Raw genomic sequence first — 26,196 nt, forward strand, 5'->3', positions numbered from 1 at the left:
TTCCATCCCTGGGATAAATCCCACTTGATCACGGTGTATGATCCTTTTAATGTGTTGTTGGATTCTGTTTGCTAGTATTTTGTTGAGGATTTTTCATGTATATTCATCAGTGATATTGGTCTGTAATATCCTTTTTTTGTAGTATCTTTGTCTGGTTTTGGTATCAGGGTGATGGTGGCCTCATAGAATGAGTTTGGGAGTGTTCCTTCCTCTGCAATTTTTTGGAAGAGTTTGAGAAGGATAGGTGTTAGCTCTTCTCTAAATGTTTGGTAGAATTCACCTGTGAAGCCCTCTGGTCCTGGACTTTTATTTGTTGGAAGATTTTTAATCACAGTTTCAATTTCATTACTTGTGATTGGTCTGTTCATATTTTCTGTTTCTTCCTGGTTCAGTCTTGGAAGGTTTTACCTCTCTAAGAATTTGTCCCTTTCTTCCAGTTTGTCCATTTTATTGGCATCGAGTTGCTTGTAGTAGTCTCTTAGCATGCTTTGTATTTCTGCAGTGTCTGTTGTAACTTCTCATTTTTCATTTCTAATTTTATTGATTTGAGTCCTCTCCCTGTTTTTCTTGATGAATCTGGCTAATGGTTTATCAATTTTGTTTATCTTCTCAAACTACCAGCTTTTAGTTTTATTGATCTTTGCTATTGTTTTCTTTGTTTCTATTTCATTTATTTCTGCTCTGATCTTTATGATTTCTTTCCTTCTGCTAGCCTTGGGTTTTGTTTGTTCTTCTTTCTCTAGTTCCTTTAGGTGTAAGGTTAGGTTGTTTATTTCAGATTTTTCTTGTTTCTTGAGGTAGGCTTGTAGAGCTATAAACTTCCCTCTTAGAACTGCTTTTGTTGCATCCCATAGGTTTTGGATCGCTGTGTTTTCATTGTCATTTGTCTCTAGGTATTTTTTAATTTCCTCTTTGACTTCTTCAGTGATCTCTTGGTTATTTAGTAATGTATTGCTTAGCCTCCATGTCTGTGTTTTTACGTTTTTTCCCCTGTAATTTATTTCTAATCTCATAGCGTTTTGGTCAGAAAAGATGCTTGATATGATTTCAATGTTTTAAAATTTACTGAGGCTTGATTTGTGACCCAAGATATGATCTATCCTGGAGAATTTTCCATGTGCACTTGAGAAGAAAGTGTAATCTGCTGTTTTTGGATAGAATGTCCTATAAATATCAATTAAATCTATCTGGTCTATTGTGTCATTTAAAGGTTGTGTTTCCTTATTAATTTTCTGTTTGGATGATCTGTCCATTGGTATAAGTGAGGTGTTAAAGTCCCACACTATTATTGTGTTACTTTCTATTTCCTCTTTTATAGCTGTTAGCAGTTGCCTTATGTATTGAGGTGTTCCTATGTTGGGTGCATATATATTTATAATTGTTATATCTTCTTCTTGGATTGATCCCTTGGTCATTATGTAGTGTCCTTCCTTGTCTCTTGTAGCATTCTTTATTTTAAAGTCTCTTTTACCTGATATGAGTATTGCTACTCCAGCTTTCTTTTGATTTCCATTTGCATGGAATATCTTTTTCCATCCCCTCACTTTCAGTCTGTATGTGTCCCCAGGTCTGAAGTGGGTCTCTTCTAGACAGCATATATATGGGTCTTGGTTTTTTATCCATTCAGCAAGCCTGTGTCTTTTGGTTGGAGCATTTAGTCCATTCACATTTCAGGTGATTATCATTATGTATGTTCCTATGACCATTTTCTCAATTGTTTTGGGTTTGCTTTTGTAGGACCTTTTCTTCTCTTGTGTTTCCCACTTAGAGAAGTTCCTTTAGCATTTGTTGTAGAGCTGTTTTGGTGGTGCTGAATTCTCTTAGCTTTTGCTTGTCTGTAAAGCTTTTGATTTCTCCATCGAATCGGTATGAGATCCTTGCTGTGTTGAGTAATCTCGGTTGTAGGTGCTTCCCTTTCATCACTTTAAGTATATCATACCACTCCCTTCTGGCTTGTAGAGTTTCTGCTGAGAAATCAGCTGTTAATCTTATGGGAGTTCCCTTGTATGTTATTTGTTGTTTTTCCCTTGCTGCTTTCAATAATTTGTCTTTGTCTTTGTCTTTAATTTTGCCAATTTGATTACTATGTGTCTCGGTGTGTTTCTCCTTGGGTTCATCCTGTATGGGACTCTCTGCGCTTCCTGGACTTGGGTGGCTATTTCCTTTCCCATGTTAGGGAATTTTTCGACTATAATCTCTTCAAGTATTTTCTTGGGTCCTTTCTCTCTCTCTTCTCCTTCTGGGACCCCTATAATGCGAATGTTTTTGCATTGACAGCCAGAGGTCTCTTAGGCTGTCTTCATTTCTTTTCATTCTTTTTTCTTTATTCTGTTCTGCATCAGTGAATTCCACCATTCTGTCTTCCAGGTTACTTATCCTTTCTTCTGCCTCAGTTATTCTGCTATTGATTCCTTCTAGTGTATTTTTCATTTCATTTATTGTATTGTTCATCTCTGTTTGTTTGTTCTTTAATTCTTCCAGATCTTTGTTAAACATTTCTTGCATCTTCTCAACCTTTGCCTCCATTCTTTTTCCAAGGTCCTGGATCATCTTCACTATCATTATTCTGAATTCTTTTTCTGGAATGTTGCCTATCTCCACTTCATTTAGTTGTTTTTCTGGGGTTTTATCTTGTTCCTCCATCTGATGCATAGCTCTCTGCCTTTTCATCTTGTCCATCTTTCTGTGAATGTGGTTTTTGCTCCACAGACTGCAGGATTGTAGTTCCTCTTGCTTCTCTTCCATCTTTGACTAATGTGACACTTACCATGTATTTTCTGCTATATCATGTCACTGTTTGGATTCATGTTTATTTATTGTGTTATCATACTATTAGCTACCTTCTAGAGGGTTGAGATCTGGGAGTCACCTTGAGTCTTCCTTGCAACAGCAAAGAGTAACTGAGCCAGATTGACCCTGTCCTCTAAACCAGTTATTCTCAAAGGTTCATGTGCGTGTGAATTATCTGCTAGAATAAATGTACTGATTCAGCAGGCCAGAGATGGGGCTTGAGAGTCTGCATTTCTATTTAACTCTCAGGAAATATGAAGCTGCAGGTGGGAGACCCATGCTTTGAGTAGCAGGACTCTAAACTTCCCTTTAACCCCTCTCTCTTCCTTCTTCCTCTACATCACTCTTTTGGCTGGGGACCCTGTCACCTCAGATCCTCCTAACCTGCCTGCAGCCTGTTCCTCCCCACCACCAGTGTATCCCTCATAAAACTATTATCTAACAGAGCTCTACCTCCATGGTGAACTCGCCCAAACAAATGTGCCATGCAAATCAGAAATGCAGAGTTGCCCTAAGACCTGGCCTGTGATCTAAGGACCTGGCTAGGTGTTTTGCTTGAGACATCCCCATTCTTTCTTTTCTTGCTTCTGTGGTTTCATTCTTCTCTGCTAACCTCCTCTGATGAACTCAATATGGCTACTCTGCTTTTCCCCAAAGTACTGATTTTCATTTTGTCCCAACCCAAGCCAGGCCCTCTGCACTGTGGCTCACAGATTTTCCACTCTGGCTTGGGCTGCCAGCAACACCTTCAAAGTGCCCTTTCTTAAATCCACTGTTGCCCCACTGTTAGGGAACCGTTGGCCGAAACTGCCCGCCTTAGCCAGGCATGATGGTAACCACTTTCATGAGTTGTCTCGCAGCAAGAGACAACTTTGTCTCCTTGGGCATTCATTTCCAAGTGTTAGACAAGAAGGGGTCCCCTTCTCGGGCCTTGGAAGAGATCCTCCTTCCTGCAACAGCACTATGTCATGTTACAAAAGAGGGTAGCTGAGGAAGCTGAAAGTTGATTAGAGGAAATCGTGGTTGGGAAGGAGAAACGATGTAGTCTATTGGTGAAAACTAGCCTTGCGTTCTTTATGACTGCCCTGCAGTTGTTTGGATCTCACAGAGCTGGGGGTCATCCCAGACATGGATTTGCACCAGTGAGTTTCAGGCCACTGCTTTGCAGGATTCCCTTGTGGGTTATGGGAAGCAGTAAGTTTTCAAGTGCCTACTTTCTGTTTTAGTTTATTTTTATTCATTCCTTTGTTATTATTATTATTTTTTTACTGTCAGCTCTATTGCTCAATAGTAAATAATATATTGCAAAGAGAATTGTCCCTTATCAACTGGGCAGAGACCAGGGCAAAGAAAGTACCGAGAGAGATTCTGGAGAACAATGGATGTAGAGGAAGCAAAGATGGGCAGTGAGATTCCTGAGTTTGGGGCCCCAGTTCTGCTCACATGTCTATGTAATCTTGGAAGGGTGATCTAGCCTCTTTGGCCTGTTCCCCCAGTTCTCAGAAGGGTGCTGGGGACATATCACTGTTTAACAGGCCTTAAGGATAAGTTAGTAGGGCTGTGCAGAATACTTCTATTCTTTAATTTAAAAAAGTACACATTCTCTCTCCCACAGTGTCCTCAGTGCCATGAAGTTTTCCTCTGCCCTGTAAGTGGGTCTTTGTGTGACCTTCCCAGGCTCAGGGAGTAGACTGAAGGGTCACTAAGACCTGAACCAAATGCATTTTCATTCTGTATGCCTCCCCTTACTGCAAAGGCTGTCAAATTCCTTCATGGAAGAAAACAGTGAATTTGGAAGGAAAATGCAATGTAACCATTTTTTTTCCCTAAGGAACCAGCTTCGCTCTCCAATGTGTGAATGTTTTCTAGTGTGTTCCCAGGGCCGTGAGTGTTTCAAGAAGTTTGCAGTGCACTGCTGTACTCACTCAACCTCCAAGTCTCACCCCCTCCCAACCCATTCTCCAGAGTCCCCAGGGTTTCCAGGTATAAATCAAGGGACTGTAAGAGTTCTGGCTGGAAGGAGCACAGCGTGAGGAAGTTGGTGGAAGGTGGGAGGCAAGATGGGGAGGGGAAGAGACTTTCAGCAGAGGAAGGGAATCTTGAGACCCATTTGCAAGACAGACACTTCACTCAGCGTGATTTCTACATTTGTGCCCCTTTAATGGTCAGCAGTAGAATCAATGGAATGCCTGCTACCTGGTTAATAATGGGGCAGTTAGGTGGCAGCAATGAGCTGCCAGCTATGGGATCCATGGGCTGACAAAAAGACCATTGAGCATTGACTTTTCCACTTTTCTTTCTCTTTCCCCAGGGCAGCCACTGAAGTTCTGGCAGCATTGCTGAAATCCAGTAAGTGCCTATTTTGAAACGTGGTTATTTCTTTCCCCTCTGAGTTCAGTGAAAGATGCTCTTCTGTCTCCATGGCTCATTTTCAACCTGGAAGGCAATAGAACCATTCCTGGATCTTTGGGATGAGATGGAGGATATTAAGGCTGTTCTAACTCGGGGCTGCAAAGAGAGTTAACCTCTCTCTCTGTGGAGATGCCATTCATAATTCTGCCAAGACAATTGACTCTAACTGGAGTATGTTGTCTACTGCAGACCCGCTGAACTCTCCAGCTCCTTCTAATTGGACCAGCAGCTTTTAAGGACTGTTGGAATAAATTGCAGGTTCCAATGGGATTGTCCTATGGAAGAAAAGTTTATGACAGTGGGTGGGAAGCATGATTCTTGCCTTTGATTCACAACTCAGCTAGTGACTATGTTCTTGGGCAGATGGGGTGTTGGAATCGCTTGGACAGTGTAGATGCTGATAACAAATTTATATTAAAATATTGGCTTTTTTCTCAGTTACTTGAGTGATTGCAAAAGAATAGCTCTGGGAGTCTGAATAATTTGAGAATTTTTTTTTTTTTTTTGCCTTGTAGCTCTGGTCTAATTACATTGGGAGTCAATTTCATGTGTGCAATATAGTAGAAGGCACCATGCACTTGGGAGTGAAGAAGTTTCAGCTTAATGTTTTTATGTTTTTCCCCTCCTTACCTCTTCATCTATTTTAATTTGGCACCTTGGAAACCAGCTGCTTCAATTGTGATATTTGTTTCTCTATAGGGAGCCCGAGGCATGTGGGTAATAAGTGAACTTTAATAAAACTTACAAATAAATAAATAAAAATCAAAACACCTTCTCCCCCCAACCATATATCTCTGTCAACTCTAAGTGCAGAGAAAGAGTCACATCACATAGTGCTTCCCTTTGTAGACTGAAAAAATAATTGAAGCTTGAATTCATTTGCTTTGTTGGAACTTGATACAGTACACAAGTCTATCCACAGCTGCCTGACCTGCAGGGAGAGTGAAGGTGGTTAGAGCAGGTTGAGGGAGCGAAGAGTGAGGGGTTAGGAAGCCCTGGAGATAAGAGGCGGGGAGAAAGTGTTACCTGCAGGTTATGGGGAGAGAACGGTTCATTCTCCATACTGAACTTGACTCAGGTTTGACATCTGGGTTTTCATTATTTACCTGCTCACTCTGTCTGCTCACCTGATTATAACACCAGGTGTTTGAGGAAGCAAGGTGAGAAAGTTCTTGGATTGCAGGAAGTAAAGGTACTGAGAAAGGCTGGGTAAGCCAGCCGGCGAGTGCTGTGCCTTAGGAAAGTGGCTTTCTCCTGTATCCTCCCTACCCAGCTTTGGCAGTAGAGGCCTGATGTTTCATGGGGACAGAGCCCTGCTAGTGTTATCAAATGCAGGGGGTGGGGGTCCTGCTGCTTGCTGCTTACAAAATCAATTACATACTCACAAATGTTGGTAGAAAGGAAAGATGCCTTTAATCAGAATGCTGGCGATCTGGGGAGATGGTAGACTCAGCCTCCCCACAAAACCACCTCTGAAGATTCGTCCATGATACTTTTTTTTTTTTAATTAATTTATTTATTTTTGGCTGCGTTGGGTCTTCCTTGCTGCGTGCGTGCTTTCTCCAGTTGCGGTGAGCGGGGGCTACTCTTCGTTGCGGTGCGTGGGCTTCTCATTGCGGTGGCTTCTCTTGTTGCAGAGCACGGGCTCTAGGCGTGCGGGCTTCAGTAGTTGGGGCACAAGGACTCAGTAGTTGTGGCTTTTGGGCTCTAGAGCACAGGCTCAGTAGTTGTGGCGCACGGGCTTCATTGCTCCGCGGCATGTGGGAACTTCCCAGACCAGGGCTTGAACCCTTGTCCCCTGCATTGGCAGGAGGATTCTTAACCACTGTGCCACCAGGGAAGCCCTCATCCATGATACTTTTAAAGGGAAGGAGGGAAGTAATCTCAGTTAGTCATTGAGATAGGGGGTCAGAATCATCACCATCCCTCACTGTGTGCAGGCTTGTAGACTTCCGGTGATCTTTCTCTAAGATGTTACCTTGTTCATGCAGTTTGGTCACACGGTCTGTTGGGGAGATTACTGACGGGGAAGCTAGGGAAGAGATCTGGTCATCTGTTAGTTACTTATTCTTCATTTCTACTTCTTTGATCTATGGAAAGAACCGATGAGTTAGGCAAGGTATTGTGTGATTAAAAGATTTGAAAGGTGTACTTGGGCCAGAGATGGTAGAGAATTGGGGTGCCTGATTTAAAAGTTAGTTAAATGGTGCAAACGAACTTATTTACAAAAGAGGTGTAGAGTCACAGATGTAGAAGACAAACTTATGGTTACCAGCAGCGAAAGGGTTGGGGAGGGATAAATTGGGAGATTGGGATTGACATATACACACTACTATATATAAAATAGATAACTAATAAGGACCTACTGTATAGCACAGGGAACTCTACTCAATAATCTGTAATGACCTATATGGGAAAAGAATCTAAAAAAGTGCGGATATATGTATATGTATAACTGATTCACTTTGCTGTGCACCTGAAACTAACACAACATTGTAAATCAACTATATTCCAATAAAAATACAAAAAAAAAAGTTAGTTACAATCTAGCTTTGCTAAAGTGATGAGAAAGGGGCTTCTGGCTGAGAGCAGTTTCCTGCAAAGAGCTGTTTACACTAGCTGAGAATGGCTGACTTATTTTTCTATCCATACACACACACCCCTGAAGCTCAGAGTTGAGTGTCCTGATACACCATGTGTAAAAATCTGAATGTAGTCACATGACAGTTATTAACTATTTCTGTGTGAAACATGATGCATGGGCCCAGGAGAAACCAATAGCCAGTGCAAATACTGTCTGATTCAGGCTTAGAGCATTAACTGGGCTTCCAACGCACTAGTTGTGCTTAGCAAATGGAGTGCACTGCACTAGGGGCTCAGTTTTAGAGTTTCTAACTTCTACTGTCCCTCCAGAGCTCAGCTCAGACCTCATTCCCTCTGAAAACACTTTCCCTGGCTACCAAGACCAGGCTGGATGCCCCTCCTCTATGCTCCCATAGGCTCTCCCAACACAACATTGATTACACTGCATTGAATTTGCTGTTGCCCATCTCTCCCAGCAGATTGCAAACTTTTGAGGGCAAGGGTCATCTTTGCTGATTGTTGTATTACTTGCATCAGCACAATAAAAAGCCTAAAATAAATATTTGTGTACTAAATGTTTAAGTGAATGAATGATTTATAATATTTACATGTATAAAAAAGGCAATACCGCCCCCTACTACACTCTACTACTGAATCCAACGACCCATGCATAGAACCAATGATATTAGTTCTAATCTCTGTTTGACTATACAAATAGACTGTCAGGGAAATGATAGCCTGCCATCCTCCACATATAAAGCATGTTTTATTGTCCCATTAGAAGGATGTATAGGGTTGTTTGCTAATTCTGCTGAGCTGTCCACATAGACTTTTGTCTGAGTCTCAGGTTCATCCTAACACGAGAGAGTTGGATAAGAACTTCTCTTACGTTCTTTCTACCACTAAATACTCAGCCTTCATGTCTATCAGGGTTTCTCAACCTTAACATCCTTGCATTTTGAACTGGATAATTCTTAGTTGTTGAGGCCTGTCCTGTGCATTTTGGAATGTTTAGTGGCATCCCTGGCCTTTTCTCACCAGGTGCCATTGCCAGTTATAATGACTAAAATTTGTCTCTAGACACTGCTAATTGTCCCCTGGGATGTCAAAATTGTCTCCTTCTGAGAATCACTGATGCATATTTGACCACACATTAACTGAAGCTCATTCAGGGTTTCAAATGATCCCTCCCAAATACCTTTATTGGTATTTCATAGAAATGCTCTTCTTGCGTAATTGATCTTAAATTCCCCAGCACTGGTGTCATTCCTGTGGGTTCACATGAAGTAAGAATACGATGGCAGAAAGTCTTTATGAACATGCAGAAGTTACTTGGGAGGGAGCAGGTTCTAGAGATCTATAGCATCTTAGAACAAGGACACTGCAAGTGCCAACTCCCATGTTTGGGTAGAAGGATTCTGAGATCATATTTGAGCTCAGCAGGCAAGAGGGCTGTTTTTTCTTTTTTAAATTTATTTTTTATTGAAGTATAGTTGATGTACAGTATTATACAAGTCACAGGTATACAATATAGTGATTCACAATTTTTAAAGGTTATACTCCATTTATAGTTATTATGAAATATTGGCTATATTCCCTGTGTTTTACAATCTATCTTTGTAGATTATTTTATACCTAAAAGTTTGTACCTCTTAATCTCATACCCCTATACTGCCCCTCCCCACTTCCTTCTCCCTACTTGTAACCACTAGTTTGTTCTCTATATCTGTGAGTCTGCTTCTTTGTTGTTATATTCACTAGTTTGTTGCATTGTTTTTTTAGATTCCACATATAAGTGATAGCATACAGTATTTGTCTTTCTCTGTCTGACTTATTCATTTAGCATAATGCCCCCCAAGTCCATACAAGTTGCTGCAAATGGCAAATTTTCATTCTTTTTTATGGCTGCATAGTATTCCACTGTATATGTATATACCACATCTTCTTTATCCATTCATCTGTTGATGGACACTTAGGTTGCTTCCATATCTTGGCAATCATAAATAATGCTGCTATGAACATTGGGATGCATGTATCTTTTTGAATTAGTGTTTTGTTTTCTTTTTGGATATACACCAGGAGTGGAATTGCTGAGTCATATGGTAGTTCTATTTTTAGCTTTTTGAGGAACCTCTGTACTGTTTTCCACAGTGGCTGCACCAGTTCCCACAAACAATGTAGGAACGTTCAAGAGTGCTGTGTTTAAATAGCAAAGTCTTTCATGGATTTGGGGAGGAGCAGTTGCCATCTTTGTTCTACCAGCCTAACCAAAGTATCGTGTGGCATGTAAGGTCTGGGTATGGATAGTACCATTGCACTTAGGCTGGGGTTGCTGTGGGGGAGATGAGTGTCATGGAATTCTCTAGTTGCCTTCAAATGCCTTCATGTATAAGTAAGACTTGACATCGAATGTCTGTCAATTTACATCCCAGATGAGACTGCGTCCACTGAACCTAAATGCAGGAAGTCAGTTTCTGTCTAAAATTCAAACCCTCACCATCTGGCACTGATATCTGGGAATATTTATGTGAACCTTTATCTCCTAAAAGCAAACTCTTTTTAGCTGGTGATTATTCTGGCCTTGATACTTATCAGTATAAAAGTTGGCCATTTTAGTATATCTCTATAATTGCGTTACAAAAGGAGAACATTCCCCAGTTAAAATAGAGCCAGAAGGACATATCTACTACCTTGGGGGCAGTAAACATGGGTGGGCTTGGTAATCTTAGGTCAACGAGGCCCTATGATGTAGTGGGTGGTGGGAGGCAATCCTCACCAGTAACAGGGAGAGCAGGGCTGAGGGATCTGGGAGCTTTGGAGCTGCCCACCACAACAACAGAAAGAAAAGGAAAGAGCACCGGGTTGCATTAGAACAATTTTGTTATTTTGTCTCAGCCCTTTCTTCCATCAAGTAGCTATTGCATGAGAAGCCAATGTAGGAAAGGTAGATGGCGGACAAAGAGAAACGAACCAAAAGACAGCTCTCATCTCTTTCCTTTTCCAAGGAACAGCATGCAAAATAAGGCCTTGGAAGTCCTAGGACTCTTTTCCAATTATTTCCGAAATTTAGAATCCTAAAAATTAAAGTCATTGCTCATTCAAGGGTCCTTTTTGTAAGTATGTGGGCTAGAATGGTCTAATCCAGATTCCATACTTTTATTGTATCAGTTCCCCTCTCTCTACCTACGCACGTGCAAACACTAAATTTTCCTGTATTGAAAGTTTTGCCCTTTTATGCTTTATCCTGCACAAAAACATTTAGCTTTTTATTACCAAAACTTAATAAGGCTTTGATGAATAAATAATGCTTCTATTGTAGGCAATTTTTTTCTCTAATAAGTCATAATAACACATGGTCCTTTGCCCCTGTCCCTGTTTTAAAAAAAAATTATTTCTTTATTGAAGTGTAGTTGATTTACAATGTGTTAATTTCTGGTGTACAGCAAAGTGACTCAGTTATACACATATATACATTCTTTTATTTATTCCTTTCCATTATGGTTTATCCCAGGATATTGAATATAGTTCCCTGTGTAATACAGTAGGACCTTATTGTTTATCCATCCTATATGTAATAATCTGCATCTACTAACCCCAAACTCCCAGTCCATCCTTCCCCCAATGCCCCTCCTCCTTGGTAACCACAAGTCTGTTCTCTATATCCGTGAGTCTGTTTTTGTTTCGTATTTTATTTTATTTTATTTTTAAACCAAGTTATGTCTAGTTTATTTATTTATTTTTAAAATTTTTATTGGACTATCGTTGATTTACAATGTTGTGTTAGTTTCTGCTGTACAGCAAAGTGAATCAGTTATACGTATACATATATCCACTTTTTTTTAGATGCTTTTCCCATATAGGTCATTACAGAGTATCGAGTCGAGTTCCCTGTGCTATACAACATTTGTGTCATATTTTAGATTCCACATATAAGTGATATCATATGGTATCTGTCTTTCTCTTTCTGACTCATTTCACTTAGTATGATAATCTCTAGGTCCATCCATGTGCCCCTGTCCCTTTTGCTATCTGCATCCACTCTGCCTTTCTCTCTTTTATCTGTGTCTCTACCTGGACTTCTGTGTCTCTTCTTCCTTTTTTTCCCCTCATCTTCTTCTCCTTTCTCATTGGCCTCTCCACCTCTCCCTCTTTCTTTCTGCTCCTTAACACCCTTTTGTGAGCATTAGGTATAAATGCAGTTTGGAGAAGTGGTGGCCTGGCAGTGGTGCTTGGAATGAGCGTGCATTCTGCCGTGCAATCTGCCGTGGGATTCTGCCTGATCTGTACTGGCTCCAGTGATGAATCTTCACGTAACGCCTTGGTAGTAACCTTGCTGCCCAGCTTTAAAGGTCACATTCTCGCAACAAGGAAAGACCTGAAGCACTTTCTGGTTCAGGCCCTATATCTTAATAAGAGGATGATAGGTCTATTTCAGACCACTCTCCAACTTCAGCATTAGCATTCAGAGAAGTCTGGGAGTTTGCATAAGTTGGGGCAATGGAGAGGGTGCTGGGAATGGGAAAGTGAGTTAATAAAGGGAGGGAGACAGGGAAGAAAGAAGGGAGGGAGAGATGCAAGGGAGCTAGTGGGAAGTTTGGCAGGAAGAGGAGATGCTCTGTGGTCTTCCTCGGTAAGCTCTGCCTGGCTGGCTCACGGGGACAGCGCAGCCTGTTGCTAAGGGGGGTATAGGAAGGAGGGGACTTCTGGCTCCCAGAGTCCTGATCATGGAGAGACACCTCAAGCTCTCAGCGGTCCTCTGCTATGGCCTGGCAATTAGCAGTGTAGGGACTGGAGGACTTGGTGGCCAGATAGCTGCTCTACAGCAAAATGTCAGAGAAGGGGCCACGTTTGAAAAGCCCCAACTGAGGCTTTTGTAGGAGTTCCAGGAGCTCTGAGGAGCTCTCAGAATGGCATCAATGTTTTAGGATGGTTGGCAGTGTGATTCCTTTGAACTTCTGACATACACCAGTAGCCGCAGGGTGGCACAGACTTCACAGGGCTCACACGTACAATCTATGTTCCCATGGGGCCTGGAATCTGTCCTCCTGTCTTCCCAGGCTGCCTGGACAAGCCTGGTGCCTCAGGGTTCTGCCCACGGAGTGTTTCCCCTTCAGTTTCCAGATGGGGGCCATGGAGTCAGACCATTAGAGCTGGAAAAGACCTTCGAGGTTGCTTAGTGCAGTGGTGGTCAAACATTTTTTTTTTTTGAGTAGAGAACTCAGAGCCCTGTCTGTCCATTTCCCAATGATTCTCCCCTAAGGTGGCCTCTGAGACACATTCACAAAAATATAGGGCTCCCTGAGAACCCAGAAAGCTACTAACCTTTTTAAAAATTGAAATATATTTGACACTTAACATTGTGTAAACGTAACACATTTACATTATAGATTTACATTATAGATTACATTATAGATTTGCTACATCTATATTGCTATATTGCTATTATAGCAATAATTTATACCTCTGTCATGTCACAAAATTATCATTTCTTTTTAGTGGTTGGAATAATTAAGATCTAGTCTCTTAGTGAGTTTGATGACTACAATACAAATTGTTGTCTAGATCCCAGAAAGCTGTTGGTCTTATCCACCCCCTCCTCATTTTCGCACAGGGAAACTGAGGACCAGAGAGAGGGAGTGACCCACCCAGATCTCTGAGACTTGGAAGGTTTCCTGTCCAGCTAACACTGGTTCTTTCTTTTGTCTCAGCACAAATGTCTCTGTCAAGGGTATTGACAACCCCCCATCTCTGCCCAGGGTTAGGTTTCCAATTAAACCTTTTCACTATATTTATACTAACTATAAATATACTAATTATAACTAAGAACTAACTATACTGTAATCAGTGAGTCCTATATTTTTGCATATGTGTTTGTGTGTATGCATTTTTGTGTACGTATGCACGTATTTTCCCTGCAGGGTCTACCTCCACGGGCACTGGGGTCCCTATCATAGCCTGCGCACCTCACATTGAGCTGTACCCAGAGAACCTCTAACACACTAATGTTAACTAAGGAAGGATTCCAGTTTCGTGACTTAAGCCTCATACATTTGCTTTCAATATGCCTTAATGAAGAGGCCAGCCCAATTCCTGTACCCAGAAGGAATCAAACTGTGGTGTGATTATAGACCCGACGTCCTTTCTGCCATCGTAACTTCTGGAGAAGCAAGCCCTATATTTCTGTGGTGATCCAGAAATCTGCTTCAAGTAATATTGCTAGAGTTTTGCATTTGTCACACTGGGATGGACTGCTGTGATCGACTTTGTATGAATGCAGACTAGCAAACTACATCTGCCACACGGTGGGATTGAAATGACAACACAGAGGTCTACCATTTATCGACTGCTTAGCGTGTCAGCCACTGTATATACCACTGCATGTACGTGCCTAGTAAGGGGGTATCATCATCACCATTTCACAGGTGTAGGAACTGAGGCCTGGAGAGGTTGGGCTACAGAGCTTACCTGCTGTAGACCCTGGGACCTGAGCTCTGTGTGTACCAAGGAGAGATAAACAAGGGTAGGTTTATTTAGCCCAAAGAAGATAAGATCAAAATCTGAAAGGAAGCTAAATAAATACTTTCTAAGTATTAGAAGGATTTTTTTTTTTTTTTTTTTGTGGTGGGAGCATCTGTCATTTAGTTTAGAAAAGAGCATCACACGGTCCATCCCATACAAGCATCTGAAGGGGACCCAGTGAGAGGTGCCCCACACCAACATGGCTGTGCGAAGGGCCAGAGTCTCTGCTGTGAGGCTGAGCATCAGGCGAGGCTGATGAATGACGGGGTGAGTGAGAGGAGAAGGGAACAGGGCCGGGAAGGATTACAGCTTCTCTGTTCCCTTTCCCTGCTGGCTTTGTCAGGCCCCCCCGAGTTGGGGTGGGGGCGCTGATCGTCCCTGGCCACAGACCGCAGCTCATGTACTTCCTCTTCCTGCCATGTGGTGGTGCTGTTCTTTTAGTTATCTTGGCCGCGCTAGCCCAATATTTATTTTCGGTGAGTAATTTGTTTATCAGGAGGTTATTTTAATCTAATTTTGGCCATATTTGCTATTCCACACTATCTGTGCTTCCCAGCGTTAGCAGCTTGCATGTCTTGAAGGAAATTAGCCGAAGATGGTCCCGGAGGCATTCGCTCAGCCATTATTTAAGGGAGCTGGGAGGAGGCAGGGTGAGCGGAGCCCGAGCCCGGCGCTGGAAAAGTTGCTAAAATTTGTTGCACTCCCAGTGAGGTTAGCGTGACTGAGAGGGACTTACCGAGGGTGGGGAGCATCTCGCATCTCGCGCAGCTTTTTTGAGGGCTGCCTCTGGTAGAGAGCAGAGAATCCTGCAGTTACTTTTCCCCATCTCCCCTGAACCCTTGCGATAACCTGTATCTTCCTCACCTTTGCTGCCAAGGCCAAAGGCACGACTTAAGGAAGATGCCCATCTGCCTTCCCATGGTTCACAAGCATCCCACATCGCATTTGATAATATGTTTCATGAACTGTTCTCTGCGATCCCTCAAGGAAGAGGGCAGGAAGGTGGGGAGTGGGAAGAGAATTATTGTTTATTAGAGTACCTTCAGTGAATAATGATCATAACTATTAATTACAGAGCACTGGCACTTGCCAGGCACGTTATATTCCCATTTTACATGCAAGGAAGTTGTAGTTAGGAGAGGTTAATGATTTTTTTCCCCCAAGATCCCATGAATGGTAAGTGGAGAGCTGAAATTCAAACTCAGTTGTGACTGTCTTCAAAGCAGAAAATCTTCCTATTTCAAGGATGAGTCTCACCTTCCACATGGAGTCAGGAAACCTGGACTTGGCTGATGGGCATGTGACCTGACATTAGTTCTTTGTCATCGTACTTGACTTCAGTTTGGTTTTCCAAAAATGGGAGGGCTGTACAAGTTGAGTGGTTTGAGGGTGCTTCAGTAGAAGAAACTTTTTTTTTTTCTTTTAAAGAAATCTTCTGAGGAGATGACACATCTAAAGCAGATAAAACGGGAGCAGAAGTGGGAGACCCCAGTGAATCACAGCCTGGCCTTTCCCTTGTCACCTCTTCTTTCCCTGGCTCGTGATTGATGCTGAGAAACTTCCATGGAAGTTCCTCAGGGCTCGAAAGAATCAAGTTTGAAAACCTCTGAAATAAATATTCCCATGGGACACTTTCAGAGCTCAGTAAATTGTCGGAGATTATAATTTAAAGACGGGCTGATGCATCCTTTAGGAGGTTTGGAACACGTGTTCGTTTTTACTGTGTGGTGGTCCTAAGGAAGAGCTAGTCAAGTTTGACTCAGAGAGAGATGCAAAATTGTTATCTTCATCCTTGAGCCTTAGTCAAGTAACTTTTGAGTCTCTTGGGATTAAGAGGCCTAATTAAACAATTAAACTGGACCTAATTAAATGAGAAGGGTCAGCTTCCGGTGGAAATTACAATGGTTGTTAGTATAGGCAAGATGGTGAACTACCTTCCCGAGATGGCCAGGCACCCACACGGGGTCTAACAGAACTGTGGATGGTGGTGGTGTGTTTTCCTTGCTCGACATAAACTGTTGTCTGCAAAAAACATTGTTGTAATAAGGTTGCAGCCAATCCTGGTTCTCACAACTAAGCAGGCTGCTGTGTTTTAACCAGGCTCTCCTGTTTTCCGGAACTAAAGACCTGGTTCTACCTCTAGGGCTTTCCCTCTGGCCTGATTATCTACCTGCCTGTAGGTTTGGGCCATGATGTTGCTTTGACAACAGTGTGAATGTGTTCAAGGAAGCTCAGGCTCATGTGTGAAGGTAGTGTGTGTTTGCTAAAAGCTCAAACCTCTTACTCTCTAGAAGGTTGATCCCCACACACTTACGTACTTTGTTTTCATTCTGGGGAATCAGGGGTTAACATCCAGGATTGCTGAGCTCTAAATGTTCTGGATTTCAGAATTTGTGTCACCCTGGCATAATGAATGACTGGCTATGGATTGACAAAGGTAAGGTATCACAAAGATTTAAAGAGATAGACAAAAAGCTAAACATCTCAGAGCTCTGAAAAGTGTACAGTAGCTTCCTTATCCCATTCAGGATTGACTGGACAATTACTTGTTTATGTCAGGGTGTAAGTCAGATGCTTCCTACGGACTTCTAATAATAGCAGTTTACAGAGCACTTTTTCATATATTACCTCATTTAATGTTCACCGTAGTCCTGCAAGACAGGTAAAGATTTAACTCTTCTAGAGCAGCAGTTCTCAACGTGAGTGATTTTGTCCCAAGGGAACATTTAACAAGGTCTGGAGACATTTTTGGGTGCCACATCTGCAGGGGGTGTGGGTGCTCCTGGCATCAGGTGGGTAGAGGGCAGGATGCTGCTAAATATCCTACAATGCACAGGGCAGCTGCCCCCGACCCGACGACATAATATTCGGCCTCAGATGTCAATAGTGCCAGGCTGGGAAACTGTTCTACAGAGAAAACATTGAGGTTCAGAGAGGTCGGCTGACATGCCCAAGATTGCATTATGTGTACTTGGCACAATGGGACTGAAATCCATACCTACATTTCACTACCAGAGGGTTTCAAATCTTTTATTTTTATTTTAAAGAAATAAATTTTAGGTATTAAATTTTAAATGAAAACCTTGGCAGAGCCATTGCATGTAAACAGCTGATGGTGGAGCTGCTCTGGTGGCAGCAGGGGTCAGAGACCCCGCGGAACCTCTTCCTTAGCCCCTCCCCCTAATCCCAGGGACACACAGACTGCCTGGCAACTGCCACGCCCATACAAGGAGACCCAGAGAACATTAGGCCCCTGTTGGCATCCACAGATGTTCTGGATTTCCCTGGGCTGTTACATTTTTCTGAGTAGAGGATGACAGCATCTGAGTGTGCATTTTAGTAAGATGTGTTGGGCAGTGGAGGGGAGCGGGAGGCATGGGGGACAAGTAGGAGGCTGCTGCCAGCACATTCCAGGCGGTAGGGAAGGGGACTGAAGGACCATGGGTGAAAGGAGTGGAGTTAAAACGAGGAAGTGAAAGGCTCACGCTTGCTTCGGGACTTTTCAGTGCTGTGCTACTGTATGACATCAGGCCAAAGGGCAGCAGGCCAGGAGCACAGAGGCTAAGCTCTTTACCTTGCTTTGAGCATGCTCAAGGCCTGGAAGCATAATGCAGTGTGAACCAGTTTGCACATGATGTTTGCACCACCGTGCAGATTTGTTTTCCTGTAGTTCACATTGCTTGTCTGTACTCTGGCCAGAAGCAGGCAACGCCACTGACAGACAGGTGTCTCCCTCATCCATTGACAGAGAAAGGCAGGTGGGGAAGTGCTCTGTTTCTCTCCTTCCAGGTATAAATCCTGGCTTTCTTCTTTAAGTGTTGCCTTCTGATGAGTAGACAGTGGAAATGGCAAAATGAAACTAGGAGAAAGGTTATCTACAATGACCCAGAAGGGACTGGGGCTCCTCTCAGGGCTTAGCAGGTCCTTCTTTCCCTACCAAGAATGTAAACTCAAAAGAAAACTCTGGATGGATAGGAAAACTCCTGGGAAATTTTAAGTCCAGGCAAAGATGATCATTCCTAAGGGCTTTCTTGCAGAGATGTCAAAAACAAATAACAAAAAGGAGAGTGAGAAAATCTGACAGACATACCCGCCCCTCCCCCCGCCCACCTGATTTTGCACAACCCCGCTGTGATGAATGTCAAAGCGGTGGGGGTCCCGCATTCTGATCTCTGCCCTACTGCTCTCCCCTCACTTTCTTCACCTGGCTTTAGCTTCCAGACTTTTTGTTATTTGCACTCACCAAATTTGGGCTTTTCTACTTGCTCTGCTCTCCAGATTTCTAGAATTTTCTGTCCCCGGATCTCTGCAGCCTGATTCTTTCCTACATTCTGGTTTCAGTGTTAATGCTGCCTCCTCAAAGAGTTGCCCCAGCCACCCAATCTAAAGTAGCCGCCCCACCAGTCCCTCTAGAATCATTATTTGATTTTGACTGTAGGACTCGTCATTGTCTGACGTTACCTAATTTGTGTGTGTGTGTGTGTGTCTGTGTGTGTCTGTGTGTGTGTGTGTGTGCACCTATTTGGATCTGAGAGTCTCCCCAGCTCCCCCATGGGAATGCAATCCCCTAAGAGTAGAGACTTTGTGCATCTCATTTACTGCTCTAATATCCCCAGTGCCTGCAATACTGCCTGGCACATACTAGCACGTAGTAGTTGTTAAGTGTGTTTGTTGAATGAGTGAATGGTGGTTCCTGGAGTTTAGGGGGTATGAGTATGGTTTTAGCTGATAATTCACTGCATACCTAGCCACAGCAAGATCTGGCTTTCAGGACAAACTGTCTCTGCTTATTCCCATACACTGAGCAAACCTCTCAAGCAATCATTTCTTGCTGGGAACAAGCTCCTTTTAGAGAATTTTCAAACTAAATATTGAAAAATTAATCCTACTTCCTCAAATCTAGGATGTCATTGACTATAAGATGCTCCAATTTTTATGTGCCATGAAGAGCAAAAAAATGCTGCCAGTTGTCATTGAAACACCATCATTGGTAAGAAGCATCCTAATTCTGGAAATGCCAAAATGTGAAAAAATATATGCCTTAGAATTGATAAAGTATAAGGTGAGATTGATTCATCATATGGAATGCAAGGAAGCGGCAGGGGGTTCTGGTCTGGAGTACGTCCCCATTTGTTAGTGGTCCCTTCCGCTGTAGCATTGCAGCCTAACACCCTGGACATGGTACTCTCCAAGGACCAGAGGAAGAGCTGGGTGTGTGGAGGAAGAGGCAGATATGGCTTCTGAGGCTTTCTCAAGAGTGGAGAAATTTCTATGGCTTGGGAATGTATCTGTGGGAAGGTATTAGAAGCAGCTGGTGATTAAAAAATAACCCAACCAACAGTAGGCGAGTCTAGATTTAAAACAATGCTGTGAAGGATGGTTTCTCACCCTTCTTAGCCACTCTTTCTGAAGCTTAGGGAAAGCATCTTTAATTTTCAAAAGGCAGTCAATGGGAAAACAAGATTTGCTTGAAACCCAAATTTACTTTAGAGCCAAGTTTACTGAAAAGTATCTATTTTACAAAGAGAAAAAAATACCTGCAAGCTAATTCAGTATCATTATTCTTATTTGAGCTAATGATAATGGAATGTAATTTCCATTACTGCTGACATTAGGATTAGTTATGTTTCGGCACATACATCGCAGCTTGTCCTTTGTGAGGAGCATCGAAGCAGCTGCCGGGGAGGCTGAGAGCGGACCCCTGCTCAGCAGCCCTGCGCTCACGTACTGGGCATGACTTACGGGCTGGCCTCAGGGGTCCCTGCGGGGCGTCAGGAGGGCTCCTGAACATCTCCTCCAGGGCACCAAAGCACCATCGGCTGTTAATTTGGCTCTTTAAACCTTCTTGAGTCTCCTATTAAAAATCAACTTGCACCGCAATTCAGGGGCCTGGGAGGGAGCGGAGAAGACGGAGGAGGGCGATTGGCCGGAGGGACCGTGCAAGGTTAGATTTGGCTGAAAGCCACGCCCCTCAAGCACCTCAGCTGTTCCGCGGACTTGATCTCCTTCAGCCTTTCGGAAACCCTCCTCAAGAAGCTGGTTCTCCTGGTAACCCTTAGAGATCTTTATCCGAATGCAAAACAGTGTAATCTGTACAGACCAGCACTGGGGATAATGATGTGGGATGTCAGCTTTGGAGGCAGATGGGGGATTCCATTTGAATTCTCCACGTGTCATTTATAAGCTCTCAGACTTGAATAAGTTATTTAACTTCTCTCAGCTTCTGTGTCTTCATCTGTAAGAGGAGGCAAATAATGCTTATCTTCAAGCATTTCCATGAGATAAATGAGATGATCATGTAAAATGATTAGCCCAATGCTAAGCACATAGGAAACATTCAGTAAATAAATACTCAGTAATTGTAACTGGTGTTACAGTGGCAAAACAGGCAGCTTATTGTTCATGTAATATGATTTAGAAGTCTTGGTAAAAGCCTGCTTTGTCCAGAAACATCTTCTAAATTGACTCCCTGAAAAGAGCACTGTTGCAGAGGCCAGTGGATTGTTTGCTGTAGTTAAGGTCACCATTATCTTGGGTGGTAGTAATGTCTCCAAAGGGGGATTTCTAGGGTGGGATATTATACAGTGCGAGTTCTGTGGCTCCAGATGGGTATTTGCATGTGGAGTCCTGATGAAGATCAGGCAGTGTTTGTGATATAATTGCTCAGCTGGGGGATCCAGTGAGGAGAGGGTTTGGAGGCAAACCTTGGGGAGGAATGTATGATAAGCCCAGCTGAGTGGTCTTCTCTTATGAGAAGGGGGGCCACAGTCCTGAAAAGGGCTAGCTGAATTGTCAATAGTTCATATGAATGAATTTTCATGAAGTTCCTGAAACAGAAGGAAATAAATCTGTTTAATAAAACTATTTAATCTTCCTGGGCAAGAATTTCCTGGGATAGTAATGTCCTACTGTGCTATGTGGCTGAAGATGATTTCTGTTCTTAAGAATGATGGGAGCCTAGAATCCTTGTATTTATTCTTACTCGTGTATGTGCTTATCAAAAGCAAGGGTGAGTTATTAAACACTTAACCATTATGAATCAAGAGGATCTTACAGCACTACCCAGTCTTCTAAAAAAGCTTTAGTGTAATGGGACCCAACTCGGGTAAAGTTGGTCAGAGAGGGGAACTAAAAAGTTCTACATTATGGACATTGTCTGTAAGGGCTCCTGGGATAACGTGGGGGAATGGTCCTCAGTATGTATGTTTGGGGTGTCTAAGGACAGATAGGCAGCTATGTAAAATGTGTGGGCATTTGGGGTGAGAAGTCGATTACATTACATGGGGATTGAAGGACTGTGGTTATAAATTTTACTTATTTTGAAACTTTTCCTTGGGCTATTCTCACTAGTGAAGTGAATCTGAAGTTTGAATGTCATCCTTAAGGGGAAGGGATTATCATTTATTGAGCACATACTTGATGCCAGGTGCTACGCTATGCATTCATTCCTTATAATGGACTTGTAAGGGTGATGCTGTAGTTATCTCTCTTTTATCTTGCTTTAATATTTGCAGATGATGGAAATGTAGTCCAGAATGGCTTAGTAACTTAAACAAGGTTGCACAGCTGATAAATGACAGAGCCAAAATGCAGATCAACAACTATGTGATCCTGGTGCTCCTATTCTTGTGTGAGGCTGTCCAAAGGAATCTGTTCATGTCCTGAGCATTTGGCAGTTTGTTGTCCAAAATTACAGAGGGGGAGTTGGAATAGTAAATAGATGATGCTTATCATGTTGATGATGGCAATTATAATAGGCAACAGGTATTGAGTGCTTATTACTTTCCAGGCATCGAGCTATCTACTTTATATATATTATCTCATTTAATTTTCTCAACAGTTCCACAACGAAGGGACTGTTATCAGTTTTGTTTGTTTGTTTGTTTGTTTTTTAGATAAAGACTTAGTGACAAGAGCTGTGAAGTAACATGCTCAAGGTCACACAGCTAAAAAGCAGTGGAGGTCACAGCCATGTGCAAGGACTCCAGAAAGAAAGCTGACAGCTGAAGGGTCTGCCCAGCAAGGCAGTGAAGGGTACACGAGGATAGTGAAGATGAGTCTGGAGGTCTGCACTAATTTGTATGTCTCATTCCTAGAGCTGTGGTTGTGAAAGCGTACAGCTCATTCCTCTGCTACAGATTCCCACTTTTCCTCCACTTTAAGTTATCTCTTTACTCTAAAAAGGGTGATGAAATTCTCAGATATGGGAAACAAAGAGGAGTCATGGAAGTTTCCTCTGGTTTTGCCCAGTAAATGTGGCAGAGTGTTGGGTTGCTTGCAAGTATTATAATCTGGGTCACCAAGCACTTCTCCACCAACCTGTCATGGGGCCGGAAATTCCCCATGAGAAATCCAATCTTTGAGTCTTGAAGGTATCTGGGCTTTCCTGTTAAAAGACGAACATCTTTATAGAGATGATCATGCCCTCAAATACCTTCAGGGGCAAGGTAGGTAATTCACTTTCGAAAGGGATGGGGTAAGGTGAATTGGTTGCTATGGCAACCCGGGGACTGCTTGTCCTGCCCACAAGCATTTACAACATGGCATGGCCTATCGACTATGGACTTCCTGTCAAAGGGTAACCTGTCTTTTTTCCTCTTGATTGTCAAAGTTCATTGCAGAGGATGTGGAGAATAAAAACTACAGAAAAGTCTAAGTCTAGTCTAAAAAAATCCAAAGCAAATCGAATCGTCAATATTTTCCTCCCTCATAAGTACTATTGATATCTTGGCATATTCCCTTCCTTTTTTAATTCTTTCTTCCTGAATGTAAAAATCTGCTGCATCAGTGGGGTTTGCACTAAAGAAAACATTCGAACCTCTGTGAAGAAATACCTAGGATAAAAATAAGGAGAATGCGAGATCACATTTTAGACTAAGAATTAACTACAAATAAGACTTCAGGAAGATAAAATCTGGAAAGGTAGGTAGAAAGAGTAGAACTTAAGAGGATAAATTGGAGGTGAGGACAAGGATGCAGATTTGCCACAGGAAAACTGGCCAGATAAGAACTTCAGCAGGAGGCTGCCAGGGAGGGGCTGGTGGAGACAAGGGGACATGGAGAACGCCTTTGGATGGGGTAGGGGGTGGAGGTGCGCTGTTAAATTAAAGGTCCCCAGAAGTCCCCTCTGTCCATTCCACCCCATCCTCCAACCAGTTTAACATAAGCCAATCTGTTTCAGAAATTTAAAAAAAAAATTAAGGAACAGGAACTCTTTTTCCAAGGAAATCTTAGGAAGAAGCCATTTACATAAACAGACTAAAGTACAGCTGGTCTGGGGAGCTTCTCTGGCCTCCAAACCCTGAGCTCACCCAAAGGAATGTATGAAGTCCCACATCTTCTCCTTCCTATTTGGCTTCCTATTTGGCTTCCTTCTTCCTTTCCCTGGGAGAAGCACTGTCCTCCCCTCAAATCTTCTCAAACTCCTGCAAGTTGCTGATCCCAGTGACCCTCATTTCATTCTTCGGCTCCTCTCTACATTTGTTCAGCTTGACGGATCTCTTGTCGGGTTTCATGTGTGTATTGACTTTTGCAAAACTCCCAAGCCGTTCACGGAGAAAGATTGACTGATTTGGGGTTGGGGGAGGAGGTGTAGCTATTTTCGATGTTAGTAAACATGACAGCTTGTTGAAGTTTAACAGGAAATCGTGAATAAAATCATTGGGATCTGATAAGGGATTTTTCTCTCAGACAATTACAGACTTTTTTCTCATTATCTCCCTCCCCCTCCCCCAAAAGTGGGAGATGAAAGTCATGAGGATAACACATTATTAGTCTCATACATTTAACATAGATAAAAGACCAAAGTTCTTAACCTCCCGCTGCCCACGCGGCCTCCATGCACTGTTTTTGACATTCTGTCTTCTTTTCAGCAGGCGATAGTTTCCTTTAATACCTCCTACCTAATCCTCAATTTTCTTTTAAACATCAGATATTGGATAGGCTGGAACCTCATTTAGGCAGTAAAGAAGTCCAGTGCTTTGTGGCCGGGACCAGCTGAGGAGAGAAATATTTTTGATACAAAAGAATAATTCATTAAAGGAGGTAATGAAGGTGATTTAAACCTTCCACAAACACATCATGGAATGAATAAAGCTCATGGCTCTCAATTTAGGGTCATGGCTGAATGAAATGTTGTAAAAAGTGAAAAAAAAAAATAAAACCAACTGCACAAATGGGTCAAAAATCTCAGTGGGGCTCAGTCAAGCCTGACAATTTAGAATTTGACAAACAAGTAGAAGAAAAGGAGAATTCCATTAATATTATGAGAAAACCCTTCTGGAATAAAGCACTGAATGTCCATGTTATTGTTTCACTCATATGCAGTTACATGGTCTTAGGAAAAAGTCTGACTTGGAGCTGAAATTTTGCTTATCCAATTACAGCTCAGGGGATCTCTCTCACATGCTCGGCCAGAAGCATAGATTGTCTTATAAACCAGCATGAACAGTATGGATAATGGAGAAATGCAGTCGTGAGAGGGCAGAGCTGCAAGATGTGGGCGTTTGTTCCTGAGAGTCAGCCCGTTAGAGTTCTTCAGAGTACTTAGTCCACAGGGGTAGAGAGGACCAGGATCCAGAGAGTATCTCCCCATCTACTGGGTAGACCTGAACTGGTACACATCTGTCCTCCAACGCTGTAGGCGGAGGAGTTTAACATGAAAAGTGGTGTATGTGGACTGTTGAGAGAGGTATCTTGGACCATTCTTCCCCCTTTCTTTCTTCATAATGGAAAAATGAAGAAATCATCCACCCATCAGACGGGTCTCGTGGGAGGTCTCATGCAGGGTCATTCAACTAACAAAGGGTAGTCATGGTGTGGAAGAGGGGAAGGGAACCGTAAGAGCATGCTATTACAGCTCCCTGTCAGATGTAAGGAAGCCCAGTCCTCACATCCCTGCTGGGTGGACTTCCAACCTCTTTCTGGATATTTTTGGTGCCACGTCTCATTACCACATAGAGACCAGCTCCTTGTTGGGTAGCCTTGACTCAGAGGAGTTCCTTTCCTGGACGGAGCCAACCCCTTGATGATCTGTCTTCCATTCTCTTTAGGGAAAACACCCAACGCATCTGTTAAACATGACAGCCTTCCTGACATTATGTCTGTCACTCAGGGTCCTCTCCTTTCCAACCTAAGCCTTATAGTTTGCTCAACCCAAATGACAATATCCCAAGTCTACTGAGGCTTAGGAAAGAGGAATGGAAATCTGCTGGATTCCTCCCGCCTCCTTTCTTCTCTCTCCCCACACACTATTATCCTTTTTCTGAACTATTTGAGAATATTATAGGCATTCACAATTGCGAATTTCGTAAAAACAAGAATATTCACTTACATAAACATATAATAGTTTATCAAAATCTAACAATAAACATTTATACAATACTATGGGTTAATCTAAACACTTTATTCATATTTTACCAACTGCGTCACTAATGCCTTATGTAGCAAAAGAAAAAAAAATTGTTTTCTGGTCCAGGATCTAAATTATAAATATATATCATACTGACATGCCATGTCTTTTTAGTCTCTGTTAGCTCAATTCCTGTTGTTGTTGGTTTTTTTTTTTTTTTTTTTTTTTTTTGCTTTTCATGACCTTGACATTTTTGAAAAGTATAGATTGGATATTTTGCAGCATGTCCCTCATTTTGGGTTTGCTGATTTTCCTCGCAGTAACATTTAGGTTATGCATTTTGGGGCAGGAAAATCATAGAAGCGATGCTGAAGTGATGCTAAAGTGGTGCTTAAGTGATGCTAAAGTGATGGTGTGTCTTTCTCAGGGCATCTTATCTGCTGATGTTGACTTTGGTCACTTGATTAAGGTGATATCTGCCTGTATTCTCCACTGGAAAGTTATTATCATTCCCTTTATGATGAATTAGTATCTTGTGGGAG

The 26,196-nt window shown here is 42.5% G+C and overlaps 1 protein-coding gene across 1 annotated transcript in view; it reads left to right on the forward strand.

Moving 5' to 3' along the window:
- Positions 1–26,196, forward strand: part of AGBL1 (AGBL carboxypeptidase 1) — a 779,202-nt gene that overhangs the window by 136,974 nt on the left and 616,032 nt on the right. The window contains exon 6 of the mRNA XM_068543058.1: positions 5,102–5,139. Coding sequence (XP_068399159.1) covers positions 5,102–5,139 — 38 coding nt within the window. The remainder of the gene's footprint in view (positions 1–5,101; positions 5,140–26,196) is intronic.

The sequence above is a fragment of the Eschrichtius robustus genome, chromosome 1 (assembly GCF_028021215.1).
Source record: "Eschrichtius robustus isolate mEscRob2 chromosome 1, mEscRob2.pri, whole genome shotgun sequence".
Lineage (NCBI taxonomy): Eukaryota > Metazoa > Chordata > Mammalia > Artiodactyla > Eschrichtiidae > Eschrichtius > Eschrichtius robustus.